At 47.9% G+C, this 16,232-nt stretch overlaps 1 protein-coding gene across 4 annotated transcripts in view; it reads right to left on the bottom strand.

Moving 5' to 3' along the window:
• CCDC18 (coiled-coil domain containing 18) overlaps positions 1 to 16,232 on the bottom strand; it is a 574,107-nt gene that overhangs the window by 18,851 nt on the left and 539,024 nt on the right. For all 4 annotated transcript variants that reach the window (XM_069232377.1, XM_069232374.1, XM_069232375.1 and 1 more), the window contains one exon: positions 9,852 to 10,342. In XM_069232377.1, the coding sequence (XP_069088478.1) occupies positions 9,881 to 10,342 (462 nt within the window). In that variant the 3' untranslated portion in view covers positions 9,852 to 9,880. The remainder of the gene's footprint in view (positions 1 to 9,851; positions 10,343 to 16,232) is intronic.

The following is a 16,232-nucleotide window of genomic DNA, read 5'->3' as shown; positions in this document are numbered from 1 at the left end:
GTATGCGCTACTCTACGGTCCTCCAGACCAACAGGTAAGTACACTGGGACCGTGCTTAGTGGGCAATGCCTGGGTTGAGTGGGGTGGATGAAAGATGGTGGGGACGGGAGCGATTGAGGCATGCATCAAACGACAGATGAGAGCATGTGCCACATGGCAAGGGTGGGGATGGGGGGACCACTCACATCGAGCATGCAGAAGGTGATGACAATTTTTCTCTCCCTGTACATGTCACATAGGTCAGCGCCCACCAGAAAGTCGCGATTTGGCGTGCCATCGCCAAGGACGTCCGGACCCTGGGGGTCCACAACAGACGGGGCACCCACTGCCGGAAGAGGTGGGAGGACATCCGACGCTGGAGCAGGAAGACGGCGGAGGCTCAGCTGGGGATGGCCTCCCAACGTAGGAGGGGTGCCAGTCGTCATTTGACCCCCCTGATGTCCCGGATCCTGGCGGTGGCCTACCCCGATTTGGATGGGCGCGTGAGGACATCACAGCAGACACAAGGGGGTGAGTACACTCTCACTCTGGTGACTTTGCGCGCAGTGGAGGTGTCCGGGTGGGGGAGGAGGGCTGTGGGTATTCCTAGGTCAGGGCGATTTCTGTAGGCTAGGCCCCTCCGTAAGGCATGGCCCTGTGCCCCCGCCCCCCACCTCTGTTTCGTGCCAAGTACAGGTATCCATGGCCCTGTGTCATCTATGTGTGCAGTTGTCGTCCATAGGCTTGTAGGCCATGTCCCACGGATTGCGTAGTGGACCCCAAGTGTCTGTCTTGTCCGCCAACGGTAGCGGTAATCCATGTACTCAACATGTCTTTATTTCTCCTCCCCCCCCTTTTTTGTGGTATTCTTGTTCATGTGTGCATTAGCATCATCAGGCGGAGGAGAAGTGGCATCGGAGCACGAGGGAGCTGCATCTCACATGGCCATGGCGGGCCATGCAACTGACTCGGATTTCACCAGTGAGACGGAGGGCAAGGGGAGCTCCACAGCGGGGACTCGTGCTGATGTCAGTGACAGCGACTCGTCCTCTGAAGGGATCTCCCTTGTGGTGGCGGCAACATCCGTGCCCCCCGCAACAACAGGTACAGCCGCCACCCAGCGCACCAGGACCGCCCTCCCAGCAGCCCCTCAGCCTTTGCCCCGTGCCCGCTCACCCAGGAAGGTGGGCATCTCCTTTGCCCCAGGCACCTCAGGCCCTGCCCCTGTCACCCCTGCTGCCCTCAGTGAGGAGGTCATTGACCTCCTAAGGACCATCATGGTTGGGCAGTCTACCCTTTTGAATGCCATCCAGGGTGTACAAAGAGAGGTGCACCAGAGTAATGCATACCTGGAGGGCATTCATTCGGGTCAGGCTGCCCATCAGCGATCGTTCAACGCTCTGGCCTCAGCACTGACGGCAGCAATTGTCCCTGTCTCTAGCCTCCCCCCTCCAACTTCCTCCACCCAGACCCAATCCCCTGTACCTCTGCCTATCCCAGACACACCTACAGACCAGCCTGCACACACCTCAACACCCAAGGGAAGCTCATCCAGACATAAGCACCACACATCACACAAGCATTCACACAAGCAACATCCACATGCACACATACTAACAGCCACTGCCTCCACTGTGTCCCCCTCCTCCTTGTCTCCCTCCTCCCTCCCTGTGACGTCTCCACTCACACTTGCATGCACAACATCTTCAGCCACTACGTCCATCACCAACACACCCACCAGAACACTCCGCACACGTGCAGTCACCACCCCCACTACCATTTACACATCCCGTGTCCTCTCCAAGTGTGTCTGTCACCCCCTCCTCCAAACTACACAAACGCAGGCAGCCACCCACCCAAACACCATCCACCTCAGGACAGCCTCCAGCCCAAGCACCTGCACCCAAAGACACCACACTTCACACTCCTACAACCACATCCTCTTCCTCCACTCCCATACCCACTACACCTACCCGTCCTTCTCTTTCCAAATTGCTTTTCCTTGCCAACCTTAACCTCTTTCCAACAACTCCCCCACCCCCTCCATCTCATAAGACTCCAATCAGCACCTCAGCCACCACCAAACCGGGACCTGTGAAGACTGTTGTCCATGGACTGTGGAGTCCCCCACCCTCAAGGGCATCCAGTTCAGCTAGGAGCCAAGGCACGGCCAGCCCACCACCGGAAAAGCATCCTAAGATTGCCAGTGCCCGGCCTGAGCGACCAAAAACCCCAGGGACAAAAATCCCTACATTGGCTCCGTCAGGAAGTGGGGTGCCACCTGGCACACCGCCAAAGGTGGGAAAGGGCCACAAGCGTGCAGGGAAGGGTGGGAAGGGCAGCACGCCTGACAAGTCCGGCAGCAGGGCGGCTGGCGAGGAGGGCCCCGCAAGCCACGTCCCAGGTGGGCAGGAGGACACCCACAGGCCGAGAACTGCAGCCCAGGAGGGCCCAGCAAGCCACCAGACAGATGGGCAGGAAGGCCCCGCCAGCCACATGTCAGGTGGCGAGTGACATCCATGCCTGGGCCGGATCCGCTGACCAGGACACTCATCTCAAGCACCGCTGAACAGGGCACCACCGTCTCAATCACCGCTGAACTGGGCCCTTCATCTCAAGCACCTCTCCGCTGGGCACCGCCGTCTCAAGCACCGCTGAACTGGGCCCTTCATCTCAAGCACCGCTGAACAGGGCACCGCCGTCTCAAGCACCGCTGAACAGGGCACCGCCGTCTCAAGCACCGCTGAACAGGGCACCGCCGTCTCAAGCACCGCTGAACAGGGCACCGCCGTCTCAAGCACCGCTGAACAGGGCACCGCCGTCTCAAGCACCGCTGAACAGGGCACCGCCGTCTCAAGCACCGCTGAACTGGGCACCGCCGTCTCAAGCACCGCTGAACTGGGCACCGCCGTCTCAAGCACAGCACCGCTCCGCTGGGCCCTTCATCTCAAGCACCGCTGAACAGGGCACCGCCGTCTCAAGCACCGCTGAACAGGGCACCGCCGTCTCAAGCACCGCTGAACAGGGCACCGCCGTCTCAAGCACCGCTGAACAGGGCACCGCCGTCTCAAGCACCGCTGAACTGGGCCCTTCATCTCAAGCACCGCTGAACAGGGCACCGCCGTCTCAAGCACCGCTGAACAGGGCACCGCCGTCTCAAGCACCGCTGAACAGGGCACCGCCGTCTCAAGCACCGCTGAACAGGGCACCGCCGTCTCAAGCACCGCTGAACAGGGCACCGCCGTCTCAAGCACCGCTGAACATGGCACCGCCGTCTCAAGCACAGCACCGCTGAACTGGGCACTGCCGTCTCAAGCACAGCACCGCTGAACTGGGCACCACCGTCTCAAGCACAGCACCGCTGAACTGGGCACCACCGTCTCAAGCACCGCTGAACAGGGCACCGCCATCTCAAGCACCGCTGAACAGGGCACCGCCATCTCAAGCACCGCTAAACTGGGCACCGCCATCTCAAGCATCGCTAAACTGGGCACCGCCGTCTGAAGCACCGCTAAACTGGGCACCGCCGTCTCAAGCACCGCTCCGCTGGGCACTTCATCTCAAGCACCGCTGAACTGGGCCCTTCATCTCAAGCACCGCTGAACAGGGCACCGCCGTCTCAAGCACCGCTGAACAGGGCACCGCCGTCTCAAGCACCGCTGAACAGGGCCCTTCATCTCAAGCACCGCTGAACTGGGCCCTTCATCTCAAGCACCGCTGAACAGGGCACCGCCGTCTCAAGCACCGCTGAACAGGGCACCGCCGTCTCAAGCACCGCTAAACTGGGCCCTTCATCTCAAGCACCGCTGAACAGGGCACCGCCGGCTCAAGCACCGCTGAACAGGGCACCGCCGTCTCAAGCACCACTGAACAGGGCACCGCCGTCTCAAGCACCGCTGAACAGGGCACCGCCGTCTCAAGCACCGCTGAACAGGGCACCGCCATCTCAAGCACCGCTGAACTGGGCCCTTCATCTCAAGCACCGCTCCGCTGGGCACCGCCGTCTCAAGCACCGCTGAACAGGGCACCGCCGTCTCAAGTACTGCTGAACAGGGCACCGCCGTCTCAAGCACTGCTGAACAGGGCACCGCCGTCTCAAGCACTGCTGAACAGGGCACCGCCGTCTCAAGCACTGCTGAACAGGGCACCGCCGTCTCAAGCACTGCTGAATAGGGCACCGCCGTCTCAAGCACTGCTGAACAGGGCACCGCCGTCTCAAGCACCGCTGAACAGGGCACCGCCGTCTCAAGCACCGCTGAACAGGGCACCGCCGTCTCAAGCACCGCTGAACAGGGCACCGCCGTCTCAAGCACCGCTGAACTGGGCCCTTCATCTAAAGCACCGCTCCGCTGGGCACCGCCGTCTCAAGCACCGCTGAACTGGGCCCTTCATCTCAAGCACCGCTCAGCTGGGCACCGCCGTCTCAAGCACCGCTGAACTGGGCCCTTCATCTCAAGCACCGCTGAACTGGGCCCTTCATCTCAAGCACCGCTGGCCCATTGGTGGAAGGGGCAGGCCCGCATCTGTGTCGGGCAGGGCTGCACGAAGCACTCTGGGCACTAGTCCCACTCCAGTACCAGTGGAGACTGTTATCCACTTGAGAGACTGTGGCTTTGCACTCCCCAGGATGGCACAGTGGGCAACCCACCCACTGTAGAGACTTGAGAGACTGTGGCTTTGCACTCCCCAGGATGGCACAGTGGGCAACCCACCCACTGTAGAGACTTGATACTGTGGCTTTCCACTCCCCAGGATGGCACAGTGGGCAACCCACCCACTGTAGAGACTTGTGAGACAGTGGCTTTGCACTCCCCAGGATATGGCAGTGGGCAACCCACCCACTGTAGAGACTTGTGAGACTGTGGCTTTGCACTCCCCAGGATGGCACAGTGGGCAACCCACCCACTGTAGAGACTTGAGAGACTGTGGCTTTGCACTCCCCAGGATGGCACAGTGGGCAACCCACCCACTGTAGAGACTTGTGAGACTGTGGCTTTGCACTCCCCAGGATATGGCAGTGGGCAACCCACCCACTGTAGAGACTTGTGAGACTGTGGCTTTGCACTCCCCAGGATATGGCAGTGGGCAAGCCACCCACTGTAGAGACTTGTGAGACTGTGGCTTTGCACTCCCCAGGATATGGCAGTGGGCAAGCCACCCACTGTAGAGACTTGTGAGACTGTGGCTTTGCACTCCCCAGGATGGCACAGTGGGCAACCCACCCACTGTAGAGACTTGAGACTGTGGCTTTGCACTCCCCAGGATGGCACAGTGGGCAACCCACCCACTGTAGAGACTTGTGAGACTGTGGCTTTGCACTCCCCAGGATATGGCAGTGGGCAACCCACCCACTGTAGAGACTTGTGAGACTGTGGCTTTGCACTCCCCAGGATATGGCAGTGGGCAAGCCACCCACTGTAGACACTTGTGAGACTGTGTGTTTGCACTCCCCAGGATGGCACAGTGGCCATGGAGGCCCCTCGTGGATCTGGCGTCGTGGACTCATCTGGCTGAGGTGCCCCCCTCTTCCCTTCCCCCTGAGGTGCCTGTAGTTTTCCTATCTGATGCCCCTGCAGTGTTCTCTCCGTTGGAGGCAGGTATCCTGTGTGGGCTCTGCCCATGTGTTTTGGCCCAGTGGCCCACGAACAATGGCTGATAGACATATTGGACTGGACAATTTATGTATATAAAGTTATAGATGTGTGATATATTTTATACCCAGTCTTACAATATAATTCTATATTAATAATCATTTCCTTTTGCCTTTGCATTCTTCCGGGGGACTTGGGGGTGTAACTGTGATGTGTTGCTATGCATTGATGTGTGTGTTGTAGTGGTTGAGGGTGAGGGTGGGTGTGTTGCATATGTGTGTCCCCGTAATTTTTTGCCTCCCCCTCCCTTGTGTCGTAGGTGCAGTACTCACAGTTGTCTTCGGCGCCGGCGCTCGTGCTCCTGGTAGAGGAGCAGGAAGACAATGGCTGGTAGGATGTGTAGTTCGGGTTCCATGCTGTCCAGATTCCTCGTGGGGTGTATGGAGGTGAGCGTTTTCCGTTTGAAATGGCGGTTTCCGCCGTGCTTTTATCGGCGGGGCTACCGCCCCAGAAAACGTGGCAGATTGGTGGGTTGTGATATGGTGGGCGGTACATTGTCTCACACCTGTCTGTTGGCGGTGACCGCCGCGCTGTTTGTTTGTTCCGCCGTGGCGGCCGGTGTGTTAATGTGGCGGTCTCTGTTGGCGGTTTCCGCCAGGGTCGGAATTGCATTTTCTTTACCGCCAGCCTGTTGGCGGTTTGGCCGCCGCTTTAACACCGACCGCCAGGGTTGGAATGACCCCCTATATGTGGTTGCTGTTTATTGGGCTGCAGAAGTAGGTATCCCGAGGTCGATGGCCACCATGCAGTCTTGCTTCTGCAGCAGCAGGCTAACTTCTTGTAGGGTGGTCCTTTTGATTTTTTTATCTTAATGAACTTGTTTGTGAATATAAAGTCTGTGACAGGTCTTTACATCAGATCCTCTTTGGGAATCAGGAAATACACAGAATACACTCCCTTATTTTGTTCTCTTTACTTCCGCTATTGCACTCATTTTTAGGATGCCCTGCATTTTCTATTCTAACTGTTTTAGTTTTTCTCCTTCGCAAGCACTCTTCTTTGGACATTTTTCCATGTCTAAGCTATATCCATGTTTTAGAATATTCAGAACCCACTTGATGGAGGTGATATTCTTCCACTGCTGGAGGAACCCTTCCAGTATTCCTCCTGCCGGTGTTAAGTGTCAAGGGTGACCCAACAGAATCATTTGCTTGGGGAACCTGATCATCTCGAGGACTGGCTCTGTCCTCTTAATCTGGCTTGAGAGGGTTCTCTCCCTTGCACAGGTCCGGTCACTGTGGCTTGCTCATTCAGCACTTGCTCCTTAAATGATCTGGGTATGCTAGAAGCCAGGCTTCACCTTGGTTTCTTGGCAATTGGTGTGTTTCTTCTGAATGAACCTCTGGCCTTTTAGGGCTTCCATCGCCTTAGAGGTGGTGTTGTCCTTTTTCATCTGCTGCAAGAAGTCATATAGATCCTTACATTTCTTTTCTACTCTTTGGGTGGCTGCCTTTGAAGACGCTTGTTTCTTTAAAGCCTTGTTACCCCAATCGAAAATGATAGGGATCATGGGCAGAAAGTGGTATTGTTTCTGTGATGGAAGAAAGTCTATGCCTGATGATCTTCAAGCAGTTAACAGATGTGTCTGCTTCCCTATTGATCAAAATATTGTACATCTGGGGGTGATGGGCTTGATGGTTCACACTCAACTTTCCATTCAGGACAGTTGGCCTCTAGTTCCCATCATATGCTATCTTCTTAATGTGAGCTTCCCTCAACCATGGTTGGTCATACGTCTCCTAAAATTCCTTCCTTTCTTCCACCTGTGGTTCTGGTGTTACCGGAGGTGTCTCTATCTATGGGTCTGGTGTTACGGGGGCATCTACATCTATGGGTATGTCTTTTCTAGGCCTGCATTCTCCTGATTTGACGGGAATCCTATCCAACTTCAAAGAATCATTTAATTACTTATTTTTCTGCTGTAATGCCACCATTTCTGCTTTGAGACAGTGTTTTCCCTTTCAATGTCTGTCACTTGTTAATCAGAGTCAACCGCTGAGCTGCCCTTTTTCTTCCACACTGATGTGTTTCCCCTTTAGTTCCTTTTCTTTTCTCTGGTCATTCCTTTTGGAGTCAAGGCAGAGTTTGAAGGTTTGTCCCACTGGTGTCTTTTGATTTCAAACCAAGGGTGGTCTTTGGTGTCTCGTTTACTGTTGAGTGTTTTCATGCTGAAGACAGTGTTTCAGGATCTTCGAGTACGAAATCTCTGGTTGCAACACACCACTACCATGTGGTATTATAGGCGAATGCTTCTTTGATATAGGCACATGTGCTTTTTCTGGCAAATCCCCGGCCTCCAGTTCAATCAACACTGTTCCTATAGCAGCAGATTTCAGTTTTCTCTAGGTCTCCTCTCTCTCTCCTCTAGGACATGCTCGTCATCCATAAGTCCAAAGTCCTTTTAGGACACTTAGGGGGTTATTACAACTTTGGAGGAGGTGTTAATCCGTCCCAAAAGTGACGGTAAAGTGACGGATATACCACCAGCCGTATTACGAGTCCATTATATCCTATGGAACTCATAATACGGCTGGTGGTATATCCGTCACTTTACTGTCACTTTTGGGACGGATTAACACCTCCTTCAAAGTTGTAATAACCCCCTTAGTTTGCCTGGATCATGATATAGTGCCCTCAATGTTCATTCTCCCCAACTTTCCTTGGTCAGAAAGGCCTTGCACGTTATACAACCTTTGGACTTATAGTCCTTTGGTAGGCACAAACTGAAAACCCATTTATTGACTTTCTCTGCCAGTTTATGGTTACAGTCGGGGCAACATTTAAATGGAGTGTTTTCCATTACTTCCCTTAGTCTGAAGAGAGCTGGGGAATACCTACCATCTCTCACTATGCATTCTCTGACCCTATGTGGGACGAGCTCTATAGAAAAGCCTGTCCCTGTTGCCAGCATTTTTTGATACCTCTTGTTTCATCGTCAGTATTTCCTCTTGATCATGGGTATAAAACAAAACAAGCTCTAGTCACAAACCAAATACTCATAAGATTCTGAGTGGCAGTGAGGACAGATCCAGGTCCAAAGAAGAACTTGCAAGAAAGGAGGAACTGTATTTTTGATAGCAAGGATTGGCAGACAACATGGAAACATCTATGTTCAAATTCAAAAGCAGCTACCATAGCTCAGTTGTTAGTTTTTACTTACCATATAGCTGACTGGTTCCACTTACATATAAGCAACGTTGGCTTTCAGAAGCTAGATTTTGCTAGCATTGTAACAAAATAGTGCTTTTTAAGCTCATTTTTTGACTGTTGCCTAATTTTCCATTTTTGGTTGAATATCGTCCACAAGCTAATCCACCACTCAGAAATACCATCTAGAAGATGAGTGCTATTGTTTTATACTAAAAGTACACACAACTCTTTTTCATTCTTACCTGGAAAAATAAATCCTTTTGGTAACAGAAACCTTAAGTATACCCATCTCCAAGCTAAAAGACTTCTGTGAAATAACATATTTGAAACGGTGATAAATTCTGTGGAGTTTAAACTTGGCTACTCACTTAAGAGTGATACTGAAAATGGCAATTTCCTTACATCATTTTATATTTAGCATCCATTATCAAAGCTCGGGCTTTTGTCTCCTTACCTCACCCCTTTGATCTAAATATGTTTTATGACATTCTGATCCGAGAAAGCAGGTAAACCTTTACTAATTCTTACCAGCTAACGTCTACTGTAAACATATTAGATAAGATACTGAACAAACATGCGTGTTGATGTTATTGAATGGTTTCTTCCACCCACCTGTAATTAACAACTTTATATTCTCTAACTTTTCTTGAAGCATTTGTTAAATCCAATAGTGCGGGGCAGATTTGTCCACAGAAGAAGAAATGGGCATGACGATATATAAATCTTTGTACGTTGCAATAAACAGTCATATTCAGATCTTCGCAGGTGCTAGACCAAGACAAAGAATTCTGACTAGAAATGTAGAAGTATGCCCCCTTCTTCAAGCTAAGGATCGTTATTTGCATAGATCAGCAGATGCCAAGTTGATCAAGTGCTGAAGCTGTATATACAACATAATTCCCAAATATACTTAGGCGATATAACGAGACGTGGCCATGACTACCAACGATTTTCCCAGTCAATACTACATGATAGAGGAACAGCAGGCAAGACAAAGGGTATACTTTTCATCTATGGACAGTGCTCTCATTAACATCGACGGTCAAACACAAATGTACACATACAATTTACCTTTACTTTGACTCTGCAGAAGATATCCTTCAAGATGTTTGCACGAGAGACGATTCAGATATTTTCATCTCTGTAGTAATATATCTTAGCATTCCGGAAAGTGTTCCGAAGTCCCCTCCTCCAGAAGATAAATCTATTGCATCTTCATCTATTGTGTATGTGAGAGGATTGAATGAGGACTCTTGCAGATCTTCTCCTGTGACGCTGACCTCATCATTGTTCTTCATTACTTCCGGCTCTGGCACTATGTGTTTTAAGTCACCCAATATGTCAGTAGAACTACTTAGTGGCTCACAGTCCTCTTTCATACTTAAGTCAGTGGCGCTTATTGAACGTCTAAGCATCCTGTATTTTGAGCCTGATTTCAGATGTTGTACGTTAAAAATAGCCAACCTTTGAGGAGAAGAATCAAACGCACTTTGTAACTCGCTGATTTCTGCGGTTCTTTCATAGCCAGAAATTCTTGCTTTCAATCTTATTATTTCAGATTCCTGTAAACGGACAAAAGAACATGACACTTAAGTGAGACAGGACAACTGAAATAAACATGTTTTATCACTTAATACATCAGTTCAAAACGAATTACAGCGTAGGGGTACATATTAGTTGCTGTGGCAATTGTTCAAATTAGAATGTGTGCCTAACAAGCTGAAAATTATGGGTGCGCGCGTGCTTCCATGCAGCAAATCCATTTCATAATTATGTGGCTCATTAATCTTTTCAATGAAAAAAAATAAAATTCTAACTTGAAACAATAGTGACATCCACATTTAAATGACTCAAATCCATATCATGATTATGTGCTGACAACCTAATTGTTTATACTTGCAGTCAAGAGAAAACATGCAATGCAATGCAATAAACGCCATAATTGAGGATTTCGACAGACTATGCAAATATTAAAATGAAAGCAAAAACTGAAATATAAATGGCTCATTGTAGAGAAGCATAATTGCAATCTAAGCAACTAAAGCCAAAATAAAATTTGGTAGGTTTGGATTAAGGACAATTATTAAACGGAATTGTGAGAAGAAGCTAACAGAAATGTTAGAGAATTTAAAAAATTGAGAATTTAAAACTCATCTCAATTATGTGCATCACTTATATTACAATGCCATTTCCCCCAAAATCCTGTTTTTGATGCAATCAGCGATGGTTCCCCCTCCTCAAGGAGTTTATCAGCAAGCTCACATCTATTTTGATTACATTTCTACGTAATAATAAAAAAGGAAAGCAAGCTGTAGATAAACTGAAAAAAGGGGGTATTTCTTCTGTTGAAAGGTACTTACAGGGGTGACAATCACACGTACTTATTAATATTTAATTATAAGATAAGATTCAATACCTTCATTCTTCCAGTGACCCCACTGAAATAAGATAAGAGACATTTTATCTACATCTAACCATCCTAAATATTTAAAAAGATTAATTTGAAGCTCATGCTTTAGTTGATTAAAGTCAGAACACGTACCCACAGCCCTCATAAGAAATAAATATTTACTTTGTACACCCAGTTATGGGCAAGCAGAATGTTATCAGAGCCTATCCAAAATAATCTGCAATGGAAAAAGGTAAAGAAAGCAGGATTTCAGGGGTCAGGCACTTCTGTGTCATTATAATAGATTCCAACACAGGAAGAAGGACTTACTAAGCAAATCTCTTCATTGTAGCATATATATCATTTTTTACGTATTGCTTTCAAATATATATTGCCTACATAAAACAAAGAAGTTCGAAATTGAAATATGCAACAAACTCTATATAACACAGTGTGCAGAAAGTAGCATGCAATTATTAAAGTGCATAAGATCAAACTCTAGACTGATAATCTATGCCAGGAATGCTCAAAAGAAGGTATGTTACATCCCATGCTTTTGGAATGTACAAAATTGCCTAAAGACTGGTATAGCATTAAAAAAACTAAACATTTTGTTTTTCACGAAATAGGTAAATCTCACGATATTCTGCATAATGCTAGCAGAAACGGAAATAAAGGTACAACCAATCAACACGGAAGGCGAATTACTGTTTTGTTTTATTATAATGGCTCAACACATTTGAATAGGAAATAGGATATCCCTGGAAGTTCCATGAATGTTGGAATGGTGGGGTTTAGTATGAATGAAGTGAACTGATTTCTGCGGTGGAAGGAAAACATTAATATTGCTCCTATCAACTTTACTAAGGGTACAAAGAAAAAAAGAACACACATAGTTACTCAAGGCCTGCAAAGGTACAGATTCGAAACTAAAATTAAAAAATGTAATTTTAAAAATTATATATTGCAGTAAGGTCGCATAATTGATAAGATAACTGACACAAAGAATAAAAAGAGTGAACGTGGGCCTTTCACCGAGCCATGCTGGAGCCCTGGTGATCTAAGAGTTTAAACATGAAATAGTCAAATCGAAATGCACGGATTGTGGGCCGTATTTTAAATGCTATCCGACATCTCTCTGTACTGTTTTTTTGGGAGTCCATCATTCATGGCGTTAGCAAGGGCTTCATTGAATGAGAGCAGGGGCTCAGATGATAGTGACCAATGTTGCAAAGCTTCTGTAAGGAGATTTGTCTTGACTTAAACAAAGGCAGTTAGTTGTAGCCCCAGGACCTCTATTCAGGCGCGGCTCCTCCGCTGGGGCGGAGGAGCGTCGCCCCCAGCCAGCAGCAGCAGCTGCAAACCTTTCCCTAAAAAACGATAATAAACTGGGTGCCTGTGCCGGCAGCCTACCTGCATTAGAGGACAGCACGGCGTGCGCCGCCTGCCCCCGTTACCACCGCCAGATGCTCCTGCCTCCATTGCCCATCAAAGGAAGCACTCTCTTCCACGGGGGGTCTACAGGCCAAATGTAACTTCGTATCAAGTGCTCTCTCGTCGTTCAGGACCATGTGCAAACTGTCATTGGCATAACAAGGGGATAAAGTATGCCCATCCTCCCCCATTATCATCTCTGTCTGGTGGCAAGCTCTGGTCAGAGCCGGAGCCAAAAGGTCTGGTAGAAGTGGACAAGGGTCAAATTTGATTTCAAACAATACCTTTGTTTCTGTTACTTTCGAGCTGGTCCTCATGAGAAAACAAGCATTTGCAATGCAACGGGTCTCGCGTTTGCTCGTGTTAGAGCTGATAGCGTTGTAAACTCCTAACCCGACTTTTCACCGGTAATGAAACCTATCAGCAAAAGTGCATTTATGTACGTAACCCAAAAAAATGCAATTAACTGTGTAACAGGGTCGATATTATGTAAAGCGCTCGCCTTCTGTCAAGCGAGATCGTGCTGGGAAAATAGAGAAAAAGTAGTCTAGGAGCCGGACAGAAAACAGCGAGCCTCGCATGTTTTCTGTACTTGGTCGATGCGCTCGAGGAGGGCTATCCACCGGAAAAGGCATGACGTATGCATGCCTTCCACTAACAAAATCAAGCAGCTTCTAACAGGCAAGCCCACGAACCAATGACAGACCCTGACGTGACGTGGACAGGGCTCCGAGCCCTTTTTAATTACTAAAGCGTCTCGCTTAGCGAAACGCATGCGCAAGCGCATGCGACGCAGGCTCGACACTAAAAAGGATCCAAAAACTCCTGCTGAATTTTAGGAGTGCATTGTGCATTACTACACGTGAAGAGCTGCGACATGGTCTCAAAGACTGGGGTGCGGACAGCACTAATGTAAGTGGTTCAGGACAGAATAATGACGACTGCAGCTGACACCAAGCAACCGAGGGAAAGCAAGCAGTTTACGTTCAGGGGCGTTTTTAAGACATAAAAAGGCTCCATTCAACACTATCACCAACAATCCAAGGACAAGGCACACTGAATTTGTTTTTTGCAAAGGGAAAGTTACACCCAACCTGTTTTCTGCAATGAGCAATCCAAACTGTTATTTTTTTGCCTCCAAAGTAACTTCTGCCATCTTTCAACCTCAGCAGTTAACACTTTGCAGGCACCATCATGCAGTGTTCCACGTAGCACAAGAACGTGCTTTTCTTCCATTGGCAATGTGTCAGAGAATAACACAAAGGGAGAAAGATGGCAGCTGCCTACCTGTTAAAGGTGAAATAAAGTGACAAAGGACACTGTGGAAAAAAATAAAATGACTCGTATTGCAAGCTATTCAATGTCCAAAAAAGTGTTGGGTGGAACTTTCCCTTTAACCAACAGGGTGGAACATGGGTTATTGAGGCTAAAGGTTCTACAAGGAAAGCAACAACACAGACAAAATAGAAGAATGTTCAGGTCTGTCTTTGGCAATGAGAAAACGACAAGGGTGAGGCCATCGCCACAGAAGAGGCAATGCGAGTAGTGTTCTTCAAGCTCTATAAACATCTTTTTTAACCAAAAGTATTATTTTCACATGTGTAGAACAGAACACCTGCACATAAACTAGAACAACAATTGCATGTTTTGAATAGCAAAGTGATAGTGGACCTGTAAAGGTATCGACTTCTGCTCTCAGCATTGTATACATCTATTTCAAAATGTACTGGAAACAGCTTTGCTCACAAACGCTACAATTTTAGTACAAAGGTAACGCCAATTCCGCTATGTTTTTATGCCCCTTTTGGTTATATCAGGCTCATATTTCATAAGGTCATGCTTTGGGGGAACTGCTGCAGGGCAGAACGTGTGGGCCAAGAGACATAATGACTTAAGGTGGATCTTTGTGTCAAGTGATGAGGAATCATATGTTCACTGTAACAATCATTTCTATATAGGGTCAAATATGCAAAATGCTAGGCCCAGATGGTGCTGACCGAGGGTAAGCTACCATCACCGGAGTTCCATAAACATCTTTACACAGCAGGTGCACTCAATGTTGTACAGCAACGCCAGTACTCGGGGTGCATCACAAAGTTATGAACTCCAGGCCCGTCGAGAAAAAACTTAAAGAAGCCGATCATCGCAGAAGAGATTACCAGTTTAAAAAGCTTAACCTGGGGCTTAGTGGTTTCTCAGGTCAATACTATAAATCAGTAGCAACACTGTTGATTGAGCCAATAAATAAGGTTGCTATTTTATTCATAAAATTACAGTTACTACTACAATAACAGAGGCGGCAATTACAACTGTGGGGGAGGGGCTCTGATCTGTGCGTAGACTACAGGCCAATTACACTTACAAATGTGGAATCGAAATTACTCATTAAGGTTCTCGGCAACAGACTGGATTCTTTGGGACCATACCTGATTGACCTAGATCAAGTCGCTTTATTCAAGATCACGAAGCCTGCCAATATAGTGTGAAATGTGGTCTCATCGTCCTAGCACGAAGAGGTGGAAAATACAGACGGGGCTGGTCACCGTGGAAGCCGAAAAGAGGTTTGACTTTGAACAGTGGACATTCTTAGACGAGGTGTTCGGCAAATAAGGCATGTGGTATGTGCACAATTATTAAAGTGTGTAATGTTTAACCTAAGGCTGCAGTTCTGGTGAACAGGAGAGTATCTGGGCACATTCCATGCCGCAGCTAAATGAAACAGGGGCATGATGTTATTCATTCACAATGCTTATGGACATTTTTGAAGGGAAAGTCAGGACATAATCTGGCACAAAAATAGTTTTGTTGAGAACGCAGGGGCATAAGCGTGACTTATACCCTGATGATACCCTACAGCAATGACCAGGAGGCTATTGATGAAACGTCAGCCGTGCAGTGGACAAATGGAAAGAGAGCAAGTGAATTATCGAGCCCTTATTTTAACAAAGGGCTTACACAGGCTCTATGACATCATCACCCAGAGCCTATGGATTTATTGTTTGAGGAGGATACTGAAAGCAAAAACACAACCCTTTCATAAGGTACTATACTTCTCTCAGGCATTACCGGTAGTGGTACCCGAAAACAAAGGATTGCCCAAACGTGGCCATCATCCTAAGGGTTGTCATAGCAAATGAGGCAAACCCAGATAACCCTTAGACCCGGTGATTAAATATAAGACAACAAATTTGGTCAATTCGGGGGAAGTATGTGCCTAAACTCCCATGGCATTTATAATCTACTTAAAATCAGAATTAATCCCAAATAAATGTATCGTACTCTCATAACAATTTATATCTTCATTTAGCTACAACACGGACGGTGTATGCTTTTGTTATCCTGGAAGATACAAATCTAACAAGGCAAATTAAAGAAATGCCTGCAAATTCAGATTAAAATATTAGAGGATTTTTGCCAATTGGAGGATGGTGATAAATTATTTTCACCAAGGAACATAACCATAAAAAGAAGGTGCATCCTATAGACTAATGAGAATCGTTTAAATAATATATTCGGAATACCGGTGTTCCCTTTGAAAAGAACTTTCCAATCCGGAGGATGACCCACTTATGATTGATGTCTTGTTATAGGGTCGAAACTGACTATATTATATATGGATTATATACAAG

This window comes from Pleurodeles waltl, chromosome 4_2 (genome assembly GCF_031143425.1).
Source record: "Pleurodeles waltl isolate 20211129_DDA chromosome 4_2, aPleWal1.hap1.20221129, whole genome shotgun sequence".
NCBI classification, from domain to species: Eukaryota; Metazoa; Chordata; class Amphibia; order Caudata; family Salamandridae; genus Pleurodeles; species Pleurodeles waltl.
The sequence above is the reverse complement of the archived record's forward strand: the minus strand, read 5'-3'. Positions and strand labels throughout refer to the sequence as shown.